This window comes from Olea europaea, chromosome 8 (assembly GCF_002742605.1).
Source record: "Olea europaea var. sylvestris chromosome 8, O_europaea_v1, whole genome shotgun sequence".
In the NCBI taxonomy this organism is placed as follows: Eukaryota; Viridiplantae; Streptophyta; class Magnoliopsida; order Lamiales; family Oleaceae; genus Olea; species Olea europaea.
The window spans coordinates 11,842,176-11,859,112 of NC_036244.1; the positions used below are offsets into that span (position 1 = coordinate 11,842,176).

At 34.9% G+C, this 16,937-nt stretch overlaps 2 protein-coding genes across 4 annotated transcripts; both read left to right on the plus strand.

The window, feature by feature from the left end:
• The first annotated feature begins 1,824 nt into the window (after positions 1 to 1,824).
• Positions 1,825 to 9,418, plus strand: LOC111398809 (alpha,alpha-trehalose-phosphate synthase [UDP-forming] 5-like). Of its 3 annotated transcripts, none has more exons than XM_023025915.1 (4): positions 1,825 to 2,099; positions 2,676 to 4,757; positions 4,985 to 5,258; positions 8,904 to 9,418. In XM_023025915.1, the coding sequence occupies exons 2-4, from the start codon at positions 2,773 to 2,775 to the stop codon at positions 9,228 to 9,230; spliced, it is 2,586 nt and encodes an 861-aa protein (XP_022881683.1). In that variant the 5' UTR covers positions 1,825 to 2,099; positions 2,676 to 2,772; the 3' UTR covers positions 9,231 to 9,418. The 3 variants fall into 3 exon arrangements, with proteins under 3 accessions (XP_022881683.1, XP_022881684.1, XP_022881685.1); XM_023025916.1 differs by lacking the exon at positions 1,825 to 2,099 and adding an exon at positions 2,122 to 2,233; XM_023025917.1 differs by lacking the exon at positions 1,825 to 2,099 and adding an exon at positions 2,271 to 2,289.
• Positions 9,419 to 14,684: 5,266 nt separating this feature from the next.
• LOC111398283 (glycine-rich cell wall structural protein-like) lies at positions 14,685 to 16,591 on the plus strand. Its single transcript, XM_023025204.1, has 6 exons — positions 14,685 to 14,717; positions 14,885 to 15,013; positions 15,070 to 15,075; positions 15,159 to 15,289; positions 16,027 to 16,123; positions 16,529 to 16,591. The coding sequence occupies exons 1-6, from the start codon at positions 14,685 to 14,687 to the stop codon at positions 16,589 to 16,591; spliced, it is 459 nt and encodes a 152-aa protein (XP_022880972.1).
• Positions 16,592 to 16,937: the final 346 nt, after the last annotated feature.

Consider the following 16,937-nt stretch of genomic DNA (forward strand, 5'->3'; position numbering starts at 1 on the left):
AAAAAAATTATAATTCAGTCAAACCATCCAACTCATCAAAATTTTCATATGTCAAGCTCGTCCCCAATTTGAACCCAAAAAATATTAGTCTTCAATTTACTCATCTCATCCACGTATAGCTAAGTTACGTACTAAGATGATTGTGTGAGAAAAATACTAGAAGCTACTACTTATAAAATCCTATCCCCTAATTGTATCATTTTTGTTCGACGTCTCCCTAATTCTAATTTTTCATTTTCATAGGACAGTGTCCCACTATTTGAGGAAGGAAATATAATTTAACTCGAATCGGATTGAGAACGAAAAACAACAAATTCGAACATAGTCCAAAAGGTACTTCAACTTTACACAACTGCCAGTGTTTGATCACATTTCCTTCCTCAAATTGTTGAACACAAGCATGCAAAATTAAAAAATAAAAAATAAAAAGGAAATTTGAGATTAGAACATATAGTACAATTGGAGGATTTGACTTTATAAATAGTATTTTATCATGTCCTTCTCAATAATCGATCATGTCTTACTACACATTTTACTTGTATATAGGTGAGATCAGTAAATTGAGGACTAAGGTTTTTCGGGTTGAAATTCGGCACAAACAATTATGCTTGAAGAAGTTTTATAGGGTTGTGGAAGCCATATTTTACATATGGTGAATTTGGAGAGTTGGATAGTTTGGTTGAGTTGAAATTATTTTAACATTATAACTTGTAACATGGAATTTGGATAAGTCAGCAACAAAGGAAATGGAATATGGGGATGGAGTGCAACTATCAAAGATGAGTGACCATTTGAAAAGAATATTGAAATTTGATGAGTAAATTGTGACCATAAGATAAATTGGGTGAGTAATGAAATATTTTATTTGAATGATTTGAATAAATTGTAAAATTTTTAAGGGTTATATCACGTCTGGAATTTTCATTTGACATGTTAGAAATTAGTGAGTAAATCGTGATCATATTATAAGTTAGGTGATTATTGAAACATTTTTTAATCTCAATTTTACTTTTAACCATTAATTCTCATAATAAAATATATGAAAAATTCTAACTTATATTATGGTCAAACTCATTTTCAATCACTCATTCTTATAATAAAATATTTATTATACATTACCATTCAATCTTTTATAGATTGATGAGGTATCAAAAATAAATCGATGGATTTTTTATTTTATTTTTTCATTTTATTTGGTTAATTAGATTTTGTTGAACCATCTGTAAGTGGCAATGTACATATAGCACATCAAAAATATTTTACATGTAAATTCTAAATCTTTTTCAACTTTTTAATTTTATATTCTTCAAAAGTGCACTATTTTAAAATTTTAATTCTATAATAGTAGACAACAGTGGGTTAATACAGTATTATTCCTTGTGTTCAGGGAATAAATTCACAAAAATTGTACATGCTCTTACACTGAGGGAACCCAATATGAATATTTTATTACATAAAATAAATCACCTATCCCATGACACTTCCGTAAAAAAATTTGCAGTGCATGTAGACTGATTGTTACATTGCCAAGTCATCTAAAAAACTGTCATTATTTCAATTGCGTGTCTGGTTGAAAAATTAACCAGCAGACAAGCCGAGGAAATTGATTCATATACTTGACTGCTAAGCGCGTGTTCGTTGTCAAATTCAATTATTGGCCCAAAAGAATCGTGGGATGTTCATTGATGAGCAAATGCGTGAAACGCGATCTTTCGCGCTGCATGAATCCAATGACTAGTCGAGTCGAGTTTTGCTGGAATCATTTGTTGGGTTTATTTATGATTGCATTAATCTTAACCATGGTTAGGAAAGTTGAAATTGCAGTTCAATATTCCCCTGTGCTTTCGTCATACCCACTCAGTACACAGTACTCACTCTTTGCTTGCTTCTGTATGCGTATGAAAAAGATTCTGATTCTTTGTATAAAGACATTACCTTTAAGAGGATTATAGATAGAAATTTGAGCACTTGTAAAAATCAATAAAGGAAAGGGCTCAAAAGGAAGGCTTTTCTTGATGCAATTAGTGTTTACTGTTGATGGGAATCTAATCTTGAGAATCTTTGGTGCTCTTAAGGCCACTCTTTAAGTTTCCGAGAAGGTAAGTAATTTATAGCAACAAATAATAGCTTTATTGGTGCATCTTGTGTATTTTCATTATTATATTTTTTACATTTCTTGCCTACTTTCTGCAACCCCTTGCAACAGTATTTTCCACTATATTCTTTCCAATTTGTGAGTCTTAAGATTCTAGAACTTGGATCTTTCTTGCTGTAAGATGGGTTGATTGTGTACTTCTCTTTTCTTGCCTTCTAAATGAGTGATTCTGCTTAGAAAGACCAGTTGTTGTTGGCTTATTTGGTTACTTATTGATTGGGTTATGTTTTACTGTAATTTTTCACTGTTTGATTTGTTTATGGTTAACTTTGAATTTATCTATGATTTCTAATGAGCTTATTCTTTCATTGAGGAAATTTGAAATGAATATCTAGAATTAGAATCGTGTCAACAGTTTAGGTTAAATGTCTAATTATTTTTCCGAAAGAAGATTATGGTTAGATGGTATAATCCTATACTGAAATTACTCTGTTGGTAATTATTTTATTTATTCGTTTCTTCTGCATGTGTTATTTGTGGGTGCACATTTCTCATTTTTCTCAACTGGTTATACTTGTAGAGCTGGCTTTCATCGATTTTATAAAGGGAAAAAAACCTTCTCTTGCTCCGATTACTTGCTCGTTCGGTCGGTAGAAAGATATCTATAGTTGTAAGTTATGGTTTCGAGGTCATACTCCAACTTGTCGGATCTTACCTCTGGAGATTCACCAGCCTTCAGCCGTCGGGGGAAGAAACTATCTCGAGTTGCAACTGTAGCTGGAGTGTTGTCTGAGCTAGATGATGAAAATAGAAGTAATGTTGGATCCGATGCCCCCTCATCTATCTCCCAAGAGCGAATGATCATAGTTGGGAATCAACTCCCACTTCGGGCACATCGGAGATCAGATGGTGAGCCAGGTTGGAATTTTAGTTGGGATGAGGACTCTCTTCTCTTACAACTCAAAGATGGTCTAGGAGAAGATGTGGAAGTGATATATGTCGGTTGTCTGAAAGAAGAAATTGAGCCGAGTGAACAGGATGATGTGGCTCAAACTTTGCTCGAAACTTTCAAATGTGTCCCGGCTTTCATCCCTCCCGAGCTTTTCACTAAATTCTACCATGGTTTTTGCAAACAATATTTGTGGCCTTTATTTCACTACATGCTTCCTCTGTCCCCAGATCTTGGTGGTAGGTTTGACCGTTCCCTATGGCAGGCTTACGTTTCTGTGAACAAAATATTTGCTGACAAAGTAATGGAAGTAATCACTCCCGATGATGATTTTGTGTGGGTTCATGACTACCATTTGATGGTATTACCAACATTCTTAAGGAAGAGGTTTAATAGGGTGAAGCTGGGTTTTTTCCTCCATAGTCCATTCCCATCATCAGAGATATATCGAACTCTACCTGTTAGGAATGAACTTCTTCGAGCACTATTGAACTCTGACCTCATTGGCTTCCATACGTTTGATTATGCAAGACATTTTCTTTCGTGTTGTAGTAGAATGCTGGGGGTATCATATCAATCTAAACGTGGTTACATAGGACTCGAGTACTATGGCCGTACTGTCAGCATCAAAATTCTTCCAGTTGGGATACACATGGGTCAGCTTCACTCCGTGCTGGATCTTCCAGAGACAGAGGCTAAGGTTGCAGAGTTACAGAATAAATATGAGGGTCAGACTGTTTTGCTTGGGGTCGACGACATGGATATTTTCAAAGGAATTAGCTTGAAGCTTCTGGCCTTTGAGCAGTTGCTTACTCAGCATCCTGATATGAGAGGTAAGATTATGTTAATTCAAATTGCAAACCCTGCCAGAGGTCGAGGGAAAGATGTACAGGAGATTCAATCTGAAACTTATGCCACAGTTAATAGAATTAAGCAGCTATTTGGACGACCCGGATATGATCCAGTTGTTCTGATTGATACTTCACTTCATTTTTATGAGCGAATTGCTTACTATGTAATTGCAGAGTGTTGTCTTGTCACTGCAGTAAGGGATGGAATGAATTTGATACCTTATGAGTATGTTGTGTGCAGACAAGGAACTGATAAGCTAGATAAAACCTTGGGCCTGAATCCATCTGTACCAAAGAAGAGCATGTTGGTGGTTTCAGAGTTTATTGGGTGTTCTCCATCTCTTAGTGGTGCAATTAGGGTTAACCCGTGGAATATTGATGCTGTAGCTGAAGCTATGGATTCAGCTTTGATAATTGCCGACCTGGAGAAGCAAATGCGACATGATAAGCACTATAAGTATGTAAGTAGTCATGATGTTGCCTATTGGGCCCATAGTTTTTTGCAAGACCTGGAAAGGGCATGCAGGGATCATGTTAGGAGGAGGTGTTGGGGTATCGGCTTTGGTTTGGGATTCCGTGTGATTGCGTTGGATCCTAGTTTCAGGAAGCTGACGGTTGAACACATTGTATCCGCCTACAAGAGAACGAAGAGCCGTGCAATTCTTTTGGACTATGATGGCACAATGCAAAGCGCTGTTGATACTAGTCCAAATGCTGAGGCTATTGGAATATTAAACAAACTATGCAGAGATCCCAAGAATTTTGTTTTCATTGTAAGTGGAAAGAACAAAGAGACCTTAATGCGATGGTTTTCATCCTGCGAAAATTTGGGCATGGCGGCTGAACATGGCTATTTTGTAAGGTTTGTACTCTTAATTTGGTCTTCATTGGTGTTATTTTGTTTCAAAATCAAAGCTGTAAGATATCACGTCCAAAAGAGAACGGAGAATCAGTTAAATAAACTTGGATTTTGGAATCTTAAGCCTGCAGAATTATTAATTGAGATGAAAACTTGACTTTGATATGGTTTATGCTCCAAGATTAAATTTTTTCTTACCTGTCAAATGTTTGATTAGTTTCATTTCTTAGGCCAAACGACAATATGAACTGGGAAACTTGTGTGGCCGTGCAAGATTTTTATTGGAAACAGATTGTTGAGCCTGTAATGCAACTATATACAGAAACTACTGATGGTTCTTTCATAGAAACCAAGGAGAGTGCACTTGTCTGGAATTACCAACTTGCAGATCGAGATTTTGGCTCGTGTCAGGCTAAGGAGCTTCTAGATCACCTGGAGAGTGTCCTGGCAAATGAACCTGTTTCCGTCAAGAGTGGGCAACACATTGTGGAAGTAAAGCCTCAGGTTAGTGTGGTGCTTATTACTTGAAAGGCATCAGTTTATTTCATCATGTCATATATGTGAATGATATTTGTTCAGTGATTCAATTCTCAAGAAATATGCTAAAGATTCTTTTTGACCAGGTTATGGTTCGAAGTCTAAATGTATGCATGGAGATGATAGTAAGGTGAAAACATGGTGCATGTTAATTATCCTTCTTTTTGAACTTAGTGCTGAAAAACAAGCAATAAAATCTTTAAAAGCTAATCTAGGGGTCGGGGGGATGGCTGGAAAACCTCACTTCGTTACATAGTACAGTGAAAACTACCCAACTATGAACATCAAAAGCTTTAATGTATCCATAGGAATCAAGCTGAAGAAGAAATCTCTATGGTAAATGAAAAATTTTGTTCCCAATTACCGCCCGCTTCAAAATCATAAAGCTAATGGTAATCACGCATTTTGTCTTTACGAGTAATGTGAAACTCAACAACCACATCCCTACTGACAAAAGACATCAACTGGGAAATCACGAGAGAAAGCAGTGAGCGAATTTCTTGAGAATTGATTAAGAATTTGTTATTCCATTATGATAGGATTAGTACTTCTTAAAAATCTCTGCAGTCAAGCTTATGTTATGTCTATATCTATGCCTACAAAATGTCACCTCTCAAGTTTACAACAATAAGAACACCACAAAATCACCTCTCAAGTTGGAGCGTGGAAATTGGACCAGGGGCGGAGCCCCATAATGTCCAGTGCGGGCACTGGACTTGCCATAATGTCCAGTGCGGGCACTGGACTTCTGGGCCCAAGCCCAAACATTTTATATATATATATATTTTTTTTTTGAAGAATAAAGCAGTTGATTTTTGGGAGTTTATGGAGTGTGAAATTGTAAGAGAAGATTTGTAGATATTATATTGTCCTAAACTAATTGCTTGTCATGTTATGGTTGGTCAAAAAACTGTAAATTATTGACTGATAATTTATAGGAGAAAGTGCATTAGTAGTCCTCGCTCTCTAACATTTATAGTAATTTGATTGCTAAACTTTCAAATGCATCTCAATTACATTTGTTGTCCTTGTGAACATGGTAATTTTTATAAACAATTAATTTTAATAAGATATTTTATCAAATTTTAACCATTCGAGTTCTCAATTTAAATTAAAGCCAACAATTATTTCGACCATTTATTTTAGCAAATCCGCTACATTTTACTCACACATTCCATAATTTTTTTTTATCAAAATATACTAAATATATGATTTTAATCTAAATCAAAGGTGACTTCATTTGATTCAAATTAATTGTTTTTGAAAAAAAAAAAACAAATATTTTTTAATTTGTAAGACAGGGACTGTGTGAAAATTACAAGAAATATATATATTCTTAATCAAAAAATTGATTGTTTAAAATAAAATGATATCAAAATTTAGAAAGAAAGAGTCATTCAGTTGAGAACCGAAAAAAAAAAATTATTTTTAACTTTTTGTTTTTAATGATCAACCTGATTGAATCCACCTTAATGTAGAGAAAAATATATTTTTGAAGCTCGATAATGAAGTTATTTTACAACGATATCAAAGTATGAAAGCTCGCGAAAAAACAAATATAATATATAAATTATGTCATTTGTAGTTTTGTCGTAATATTGTTTTATATTTTTATCATCATTAAATCCATTACTAAAAACTCGACATTCAACATCGATAAAATTTTGCCCGCACTGAACTTAGATCCTAGCTCCGCCCCTGAATTGGACAGTTTGGACTTGAAAAAGTGCAGTTGATCAGGACCAAGTAACTTAGAGCATGTCTGGTAGAGATTTTAATTCAATTAACATAAATTTTTTGACCGTCATTTCACTATTCCAGCTATTATTTTTGAATTTTTCTCTTACAGATAGGATTCACTTTATCTCTAACGGCCAAAAAATCAATTAAAAAAATCCCCACCAAACAAGCACTTAATAAAAAGATCTGCATGCTGACACTTTAGTAGGCTAGCTGGTTGAATCAAGTATTGCCGATTTTAGGAAACCACATGGAAGTGGATTTAAGGACTTCTTAGTTGTTACTATAACTATAATTTTGCAAACTTGATTGTTGTGTTAAAATTTCTTTATCATAGTCATTATAGGCATGAATATCAACAAAGGTTTAGGTATTGTGTTGGAGATGTAGGTGTATATAATTGTACTAGTCTCATCGTAAGGATTGATTTCTTAGGACACAATTGATTTTTCCTTTTCTTCCCATATTCTGAGTTATCTATTATATAGTGCTACGAGATTAGATTTTAATATTGTCCTTAATTTATTGCTATGTGCTGTTGCAATGTCTTTTATTGAGACCTGAATTATGAACTAACCTGGTTTAAGTTTCACATGGCCTGAAAACTAGAGGAAATTAGCTTTAGATTATCATCAGCTTAGTCCTGAGTAAGCTGAAAAAACTCCATAGGTTAGTCAAACACACTTTTATTGTGCAGATTTGACCCAATATGGTGCCTACATAAAGATTTCATTGTTCGTGTTGTGAGAGAGTTTCCCATTGTTGAGAAGAGAGTTCAGGTATAAAGAGGACTCTGGTGTAAGAAGATGAGAAATCCTCGGTATACATTGTTTCAAGTAGATTCATTGTCATGGCCCATGGACGAAGGCTTCAAAGAGACGAATGACATAAATTTGTGCATTGCGTTATTTTCTGTTCATTACCATTCAACATTTGTCTTGCTTTCCTATCATATTTTGGTTTGATTGATATCTTTTCATGATCTTATGGATCCAGAATACACCTTGGATTCTGATATTTCCAATCATTAGTGACAAAATGAAACAAGTCGCTAAGAATTTGTTGGATATGTTAATATGAGGACCTAATAGGTGAATGCATATGGCTACTACTTCAAATTGAGAGCATTAGAGATCGTGAAAAAGTCCGTATGGAGCAGCTCCACCGCACACTTGTCTTGTGATCCATTTATAAAATTAAAATAGTGAAAAGAGTCTCAACTTGCCCCTTATACTATTATATATTCAGAAGAAAATGGAAATAATTTTGTCAGATGATGTGCCAAATCAGACTATGGCATCCTGTTTGAGACCAAAATCCATTGCCCATGAATCAACAATGTGAAAATGGACATCTATTTGAGACCGAATGCAATAATTATTGCCGATGAATAAACAAGTTTAGAATTCAGTTTGAGTTAGCCGTTTTGGAATTGTGGTTGAATTGGTTTTGGAAGGTTTATCAGATTTTGTATATGCCCCTGGTATTTTCTGTAATATGCATGGTTGCATTCATCGGTGCACATGATTATGTATACTGTCTGTCCATATAGCTACTTGTTCGGAAGTGCATGTCAACATAGATTTTAAGCTTAATGTTAAAACTGTTTTAAGCCTGACGAGAAGCTCATCACCTTGAAATGAGGCTTGGGCTACTTACTGAATGGCGAATGCCATGGGCAAATACATTATCAGGTTTTTTTCAAGTGGACGATCCCTTTGTTCTCATGTTGTATTTGGTTTTCATATTTTTCTTGTTTTATACTTTATTTTACTTGCATACATATCAGGAGGACCCATTATTTACTACTTTGGTACACAAGATTTTGCTCTAATCCTGTTAACAATATTTTTACCATCTTTTCACTACTAGGGGGTGAATAAAGGGCTAGTGGCAGCACAACTCCTGGCGACAATGCGACAAAAGGAAGTACTTCCTGATTTCGTTCTTTGTATAGGAGATGACCGATCGGATGAGGATATGTTTGAGGTGATAATGCAAGCCATGACCAATGAATCTCTCTCCCCAGTTGCTGAAGTGTTTGCTTGCACTGTTGGACAGAAACCGAGCAAGGCCAAATACTACTTGGAGAATACCTCAGAGATATTAAGAATGTTACAGGGCCTTGCTGATGCTTCTGAGCTGTTGGCTAAAAATGTTACACAATCTCCTCAACGGGCAGTCATGGATAAATTATAGAACAAGAAATCGTTTTGTTCGTGTGATGTAAATGGAATGAACGTGTAAAAATGGTGTTTTATGTCTTTAGTTTCTCCCTGTGAGAGTTGAACTGTTTTTATTTTCTGGATTGTTTGGGGGTGTTTTCTGAGAATGGTGAAACTAATCTATCTCAGTTCAAAGTATTTGTAGTTTCCATATTGAGTACAGTATCATTCTTATCTTGCTCTTGGAACAAGGAAACTTCAATTCTTGTTTCATTCTCGGGTAGAGTGAGACCGCTGGCCAGCTCCTCAAAGACATCGGTTGAGGCTTGGAGACGCCTTGGCATAGTCTGACACCCTCACTGTCTCTCATGTCCCATAGTCTCATCTCATCATCCATGCGCTTAATGGCAGAGGATCCGAGTTCAAGAAAAGTGTCGCAGCAGTAAGAACACAAGACATAGTATTGAAGAACTCAATGAAAAGCTCATGGACTACGAGTTGCTTCTCAAGAGAGGAGAATCACTGTCGCCAAAATTGCGGCAACTATCAAAGTTGTTAACATTCCATTTGGTTTTGTTGGATTTTGATACTCAATAAATTCCTAACAATGATATTAAAATGTTGTTGGATTGTTTATATAAACACCAAAATCAATTGGTCTGACTCGAAAATAAATTAGGCCACTAGAAACAACTATTAATTTATTGGAAATTAAACAGGTGTTTTTAAGTTCCAATTTCAAAATTCAAGTTTAAATTTTATTTATACAAAAATTAGGTTTTAATTCCACATTTTAATATTAATAATAATATTATAATACTAAACGAATCTATATATTCACCCTATTTCCATCCACCCCACCAAAATTTACTCCAAACCTTAATATTCCCCCCTCTCTCTCTCTCTGGAGAGAGAGGCCATAGCAAGGGAATGCTGTACTGCTAAATGCTTGATGTGGTTACGTATACCACCTAAAGCCACTGACACTACTACTAGAAATAATCGTGGCTCTAGTTCTAGCTCCCATAGGCTTCTTGATGCTTTTCCCTTTATAATGTACCATGTGTTCGCTCAAAACAGCATAATTTGTTGTCTCACGATCTTGCAAAATTTATTTGGATTTGATTCATTTTTCTTTTGTGTTAAGGATCTATTCACAATGGCGTCTTTCTAGATTTCGGAGCACAAATAATGTATATGAGTAATCACGCATAAGGGATGCAAAATTGGTGGCTAAGCAAGCATATCTCGGTGTCAAAACCTTTATTGATGGTCTGCATGGTCTAGTCGTCACCCTTCATAGGAAGTTCTTAATAGTTTTGGAGTACAAATTGTAACTGTGATGTCTTAGGTCCAATTGATTTTAGACATAAATACATGTAATATATAATTGATGCATTTTATTTATAGCAGATTTGCTATTTAATTGAATTAATATTCTAATAAATTAAATAATAGAGTCCGTAGATTCAAATCTTGATAATTTTTTAGTTACAAGAAGTTGTGATTGTGATATATAAATTTACATATGACCAAAATTTAAACTATCCATGACCTTAAGTAATAATGAAATACGAATATCATTATTACAAATAGACCATCACATATGATATTTTTTTACTTGTAAAGTAAGTAACTGATCTCACATGCTAAAGCGTAACGATGAATGTTTTGTTAAGAGAATAAAACATTGGAGACCGTTGAAGAGATTCTACATGGATAACTATGCGAGTGTCAATGATTTATCTCTAACGTTCAGTAGTGGAATTGGTCATTTGACTTGAAGTCATCATAGTGTCTTATACGAGGACAGTCATATTTTGATGACGTTGAATGTTGCTCTATCAAGAGTCGTTAATATGTTATCTTTCAAGATGTCAAGAATCATATAAAAATTGTGAATTATCAATAAAGAATTTTTCACATTTTGATGGTAAGAGATTATGATATACATTTTATTTAGTTAAGTTGATATTGAAATTCTTGGTAAAAGTGTACTCATAGGTTGAAAAGAGTTTTTGATTTGTTGACTTAATGATAGGATAAAAGATATGATAGATAATCGAGATTAACATACTTCATATCTCATAATCAATTGGATCATTTGATAAAGGGATTATAGTTTCACCATTATGAAGTATCTCATAATCAATTGGATCATTTGATAAAGGGATTATAGTTTCACCATTAAACGAACAAGTTTGATTTTGTTATAGCACATGACATTTTTGTCACATGTGTTATCCTGACATATTACTAGACATCAATTTGAGACGACGAATGTGAATAAATTAATTTAAGTAAATTAATGATAAACTAAAATGGTGTTTTAATTTATTATATTTTGATTAGATCAAAACAATAATACATGTCGTTAGACATTTTGATAGAAAACCAAATGGACCACACACAAAAGGAGAACTAGAAGAATAATACTACTAATTAATTGACAAGTGTTGGACACTTGTAAAATTAATTAATTGAGTTACTTATTAATAGGTAAAATTAATTAATAATTAAATTAATTAATTGATCACATTTAAGTAATTAGATTAAGGGAAAACTTCATTACAAAGAGGCTAATAATTATCCATTTCAAAATTAAGAATAAAAGTTTCAAATTTCAAAAATAAGATATTTATTAATATTTATTTATGATTTAATTAATTAATTAATTAAGGATACAGATCTATACAATTTGATCACAAATTCACGATTTAGTTAGTCATCCATTATTTTTCGATCACAAATCAGAATTTTTATGTCACAAATTATTTATGATCACAATTCAAAAATTTTATAGATCACAGATAAAAAAAATTTATATGTCACAATTTACGTATTAATCATAGATCACAAATATCATAAGTCACAATTTATTAAACAATCACAAATTAAAATTTTCTTAGGTCACATGTTATTTTTTGATCACAATTCCTCTTTCTCATTGGTCACATGTTCTTTATTAGTCATTGATACAAATATCATAAGTCACAATTTATTAAACAATCACAAATTAAAATTTTCTTAGGTCACATGTTATTTTTTGATCACAATTCCTCTTTCTCATTGGTCACATGTTCTTTATTAGTCATTGATTAAATCATTTGTGACCGCCATCAACACTTGTGACCACCACTGTCTCTAGCCGCATCAACGTTGCAACTGCCACTACCAAAACCACCACCACCATCTCCCTATAGCCTAGTCATCTCAAACATTGCAACTTGCACTGCCTTACCACCAACAAACCAGATACAAAATCGCCAACACCCCCACAAAAGCCACCATCGTACTACCATTTCGCTACCCACCACCACCACAAAAGCCATCATCGCACTGCCGTCGTCGCCACCCCACCATCTCCACCACTATCACAACTACCATTTCCAATCAACACTCATTCATTGTTAACAAAAAACCATCAAAGTACCAACACCTTACCCTCACCGCCATAGCCAGATTTGCTACCGCCAAATCCACCACCATCACCACACCCAACACCGCTTCCGCTGATGCTAGATCTGCTATCACTTGTACCAACCGCCTGTAGCACCACCATTACCATCGACCATTAGCAGTAGTAGGGACGAAGTCCAATGATCTATTACATTTGTCATAACAAAAATCTCATTTTCTGAGTTAGGAACATTACTTTGACAACCTCCCCTTTAACTGCACACAACCAGTTTTCAAAGACAAGTTTAACCAAATTATTAAATTTAAAGTAGACTTAACTTGCTTTAAGCACATTTGAAGAAATTGTAGAAAATTAGATATACATTTCTTTAACCTTAACAAAAGGCAAAATTACAAGCCTTCTCTTAATATCCATTTGAGGAAATTACATCATCTACTCAGCATCGAAGTTCAGCTAGGTTGGAGTTTGACTATTGACCATCGACCATCGACAATCAACGATCGTAATAGTTTGGTTGTTTATTAATATTTGATTAAATAATATTAAAAGTTATTCAATATATATGTAAATGCACTAAAACGTAAAAAGTATATACTTATGAGAATATAATTCAATACAACACAAAATACTTAAAATATATATATATACGATACAATCTAAACATAATCGTTCCATAAACTGTAAATTGCCCCAATTTATTTTTCAATTAGAATTAATTAAAAAAAAGTACCGAGTACACAGAGGTTGAATTAGCCCATCATCTTCTCAATAATTTTTTTACTTATACTAATTTCCTAAACATAAATTCTCAAATTAATAATTATAACTCATAAAGCATAAATTACTTATCATAAATCTCAATCACAATTCTCAGTAATAAGTAATAACTTATAAGTCACAAAACATAAATCATAATTCATAATTCATAACGCATTATTTATAAGACTAATAACAATTTACACAATTTACAAACAACAACATTCATTATTCAACAAATCAAGTCGAAATAGTCAACAAAATAGAACAACCCCCCCTCCCCCCAAAAGCAACAAAATAGAACAAAAACAAAACCAAAACAAAAAAAGGGAGAGAAATAGAGTAAGAGAAATGATCCTACATAACAGTCACAGCTCAGTGGGCTACCAGTTACCAAACGTCGTGAAGGCTACTAGTCGTAAGTCAAGCTCTTCTGAGACCATTGACCACCAAAACAGGAACCCCAGAACGACATCGACGGACACGTCTTGCTTCAGACTGGAATGTTGAATGAGAATGGAATTAGGAAGGGAGGAAAAGGGTTTTGCATCAGGCTTCCAGTTTTTGCGAATGACAAATTGAGGATTGATTTCACGATTTAGTCATTTGGAGTTTTGAGTTCGGACCATTGTTGATTTGGAGGAAGAGGAAATTACATAAAAGTAGGCATTTAATTTTTCTAATTCAAAATTCAGATGGAAAGTTTATTTAAGCAAAAATTAGGTATCAATTCAATTTACCCACCCACCCCACTACAAAACCTAATCTTTCTACACCACCGAACCCTAAGCCAACACTACCATCATTCTCTCTCTCTACCATACCAGTGCCGCCATCATTCACAAATGCAGAGAAGCACACCATGTAGCCACTTCCTCTATTCTCTTTGCAGATGCTCTCATAGACAGGCTCCAGTACAGATCATCAATTTCGCTATGAAGATAGATGGTTTGCATTTCAATCTCTCTCTCCATTGCACTAGAAGCCACTATCGATCTCTTGTCTCTCTCTTTGCTGTGATTGTTGCGCTTGATTGCCAAGCACTGCTTGTCATTATAGATCAGAGGCCACTGCCATCAAAGTCAGAAAATAAAAGGGGTGGTTGTGATTTGAGATGGTTGTGGCGATCCACTTGAGAAGAGAACAGATAGTTGTGGTTGTTACAGACCGAAGTTGGAGAAGAGAAGGGATGCTTATGGTTGTGGGGACGGGTTTGTTAGTTTTGGTCAGTCGAATTTTGTTGGATTTAAGGGGTTTTTTTTGTTGGCGCTGGCACGATGCACCTGGCGACATTGGTAGTGAATTTTGACCATGGAGATGTGGTGTGGTGGTGGATTTAGCGCTGTTAGTGGTGGTAATTGTAAACAGTTGTAATGCTGGTACTGTTGGAGTGTGGTGGCGATGATGGTTAAGTGGGACAAATAGTGTTTGTGTGTAGTGGGGTTTGTGACCATTTGGTTGGTGGTGGTGATTCACTATGGTTGTGACCAATTATTTGGGTGAGGTGTTAGAACGTTGGTGGATTTAGTGGTGGGGTGGCTTTTGTTGGTGGAGGTGGTGGTGGTGGTGAATCTGGCATGGATATGTTGATAGGTGGTGGTTTTGTAGTTGAAAATGGTGGCTTGTTGGTGGTTGTGGTGGTGAAGTGGCAGTGGATTTGATGGTTTTTTTTTACGTTATGTTAGATTTGTTGTAGGTGATGGTGGTTTTGGCAGCAACGGTGTTTCTACTGGGGGCTTGAGAGGTGGTAGTCATAAGCGTTGATGGTAGTCACAAATTATTTAGTTGACTGTGACCGTTAAATTGGGTATTATTGGTGTGTTTGGTGGTGGCGGTTGTGGTGGTTTTGTTGGTGGTGAAGTGGTAGTGGTGTGGTGTGGTTGTGGCGATGGTGATGGTGATGGTGATGGTGATGGGTGAGGGTTGTTGCAAGTGGTGGTGGTTACAGTGGAGTTGGTGGTGGTATGTGACAGACTATTTGACACGTGACCAATTGTTGGTGTTGGCGGTGGTGGTGTTGTGTTGGTGGATGTGGTGGTGAATGTCTGTAACCAACTATTTGGTCCCGTCTGTGACCGTGACCGTAAATTGTGACATTAAAATTCGATCATTTGTCATTAAAAGGTGATTCGTCAACATCAAATTTGACAATGTGTGACTTTTGATCTACAAAATTTTTAATTTGTGATTAATGAAATAATTTGTGACGTATAAATTTTTGATCAGTAAGCTCGAAATAATCTGTGATCTACAAAAATTTTGATTTGTGAACTCGAAAAATTTGTAACCATTAATTCAATGATATGTGACTAATAAATAAATATGTGACCAATAATTATGAATCTGTGATCATCAATCATGTAACCCTGACTTTATTATATTTAATTAATAAATATTTTATACACAAACCTGAATTTTGAATTTTTAAACTTTGTACCTGACTTGTGAATTGATATAAACAATATACCTGACATATGAATTTTTCCCCTCGAGAAAAAGGAGAATTGGGCCTAATGTTTTTAACCAAAAAATAGCCCAATGACAATGCCAATTCACACATCAGCCCAACCAATAAAAAAAATAAAATAAAATAGGGTCATCTCCTTCCTTTCATTTTCATTCAGATTCTTACTCCTTCGGTGCTTCCATCTAGCTCAGGGGCGCCCAGTGATACTGAACATTTCGACAGAGCTAGCGTGCGAGACCACTCTCTCTCGTCGGGTGCTGGCTCTGCTGCTGCATCTACTTTAGTATTTATTTATTTTCAAATTCTAATTTTACTATTCAAGTTTTTTATTTTTCAAAATTGGGGTTAATTATTCTTATGGCCACTGAAGTTTTGAGTAATTACGACAATTGTCACTAGAGTTATTTTTTTACGTTATTAGTTGCTCAAATTTCTAACTGTTACACTAATAAATTAGCATTAAATTCTATTTTGACACCATTAAGTTCCAATAGGTCATCAAATAACATTATTTATTATACATCGTCGTTAAAAAAAAAGATAGAAAATGAAATATGAGGCCATATATGATTTAAGTCCAAAAATTTAACAAAAACAAAAGCCCCGCATTACGTTTTCACATCAAATGTGTATAATTCTCAATTCCTAACTCCCCAATTTTGCTAACTTGTCATAATAAATAATACAGTTTGGTAACATGTTTCACTTAATGATGCCCGTAAGATTTAATGTTACTTTTTTGGTCAAATGATTATTAGCATAACAATTAGAAACTTGTACTGATGGCTAATGAGTCGAGCAATTTTGGTTAGCTTGCTCGATTCAGTTCATCACAACCCATGGACTGCTCGAGCATGTATAGAATCGAGCCGAGGGTTGAGCCAATCACAAAAAAATTTAAGAGCTAAGATTGCTCGGGTTGTGAAAGCCACGAGTAGGCTTGCATTACAGCTCACAGATGAGGGCCATGAGCCTGTGATCCTTGCATATGAGCCGCTCGGCCCATGGCATAAATGATTGCTCGGACTGGCCAAACTATCATGGCCAGCCTAACAGTCATTTTTTCAAAATGGCCATTGCTAACGGTCATATGATAT

Coding starts and splice junctions, on each gene's coding strand:
- LOC111398809 (XM_023025915.1), top strand. CDS start 2,773: ATGGTTTCGAGGTCATACTCCAACTTGTCGGATCTTACCTCTGGAGAT. Junction 4,758..4,984: donor GAACATGGCTATTTTGTAAG/GTTTGTACTCTT, acceptor TTCATTTCTTAG/GCCAAACGACAATATGAACT. Junction 5,259..8,903: donor TTGTGGAAGTAAAGCCTCAG/GTTAGTGTGGTG, acceptor TTTCACTACTAG/GGGGTGAATAAAGGGCTAGT.
- LOC111398283 (XM_023025204.1), top strand. CDS start 14,685: ATGGAGATGTGGTGTGGTGGTGGATTTAGCGCT. Junction 15,290..16,026: donor GGTGATGGTGATGGTGATGG/GTGAGGGTTGTT, acceptor GCTTCCATCTAG/CTCAGGGGCGCCCAGTGATA. Junction 16,124..16,528: donor CTGCTGCTGCATCTACTTTA/GTATTTATTTAT, acceptor TAAATAATACAG/TTTGGTAACATGTTTCACTT.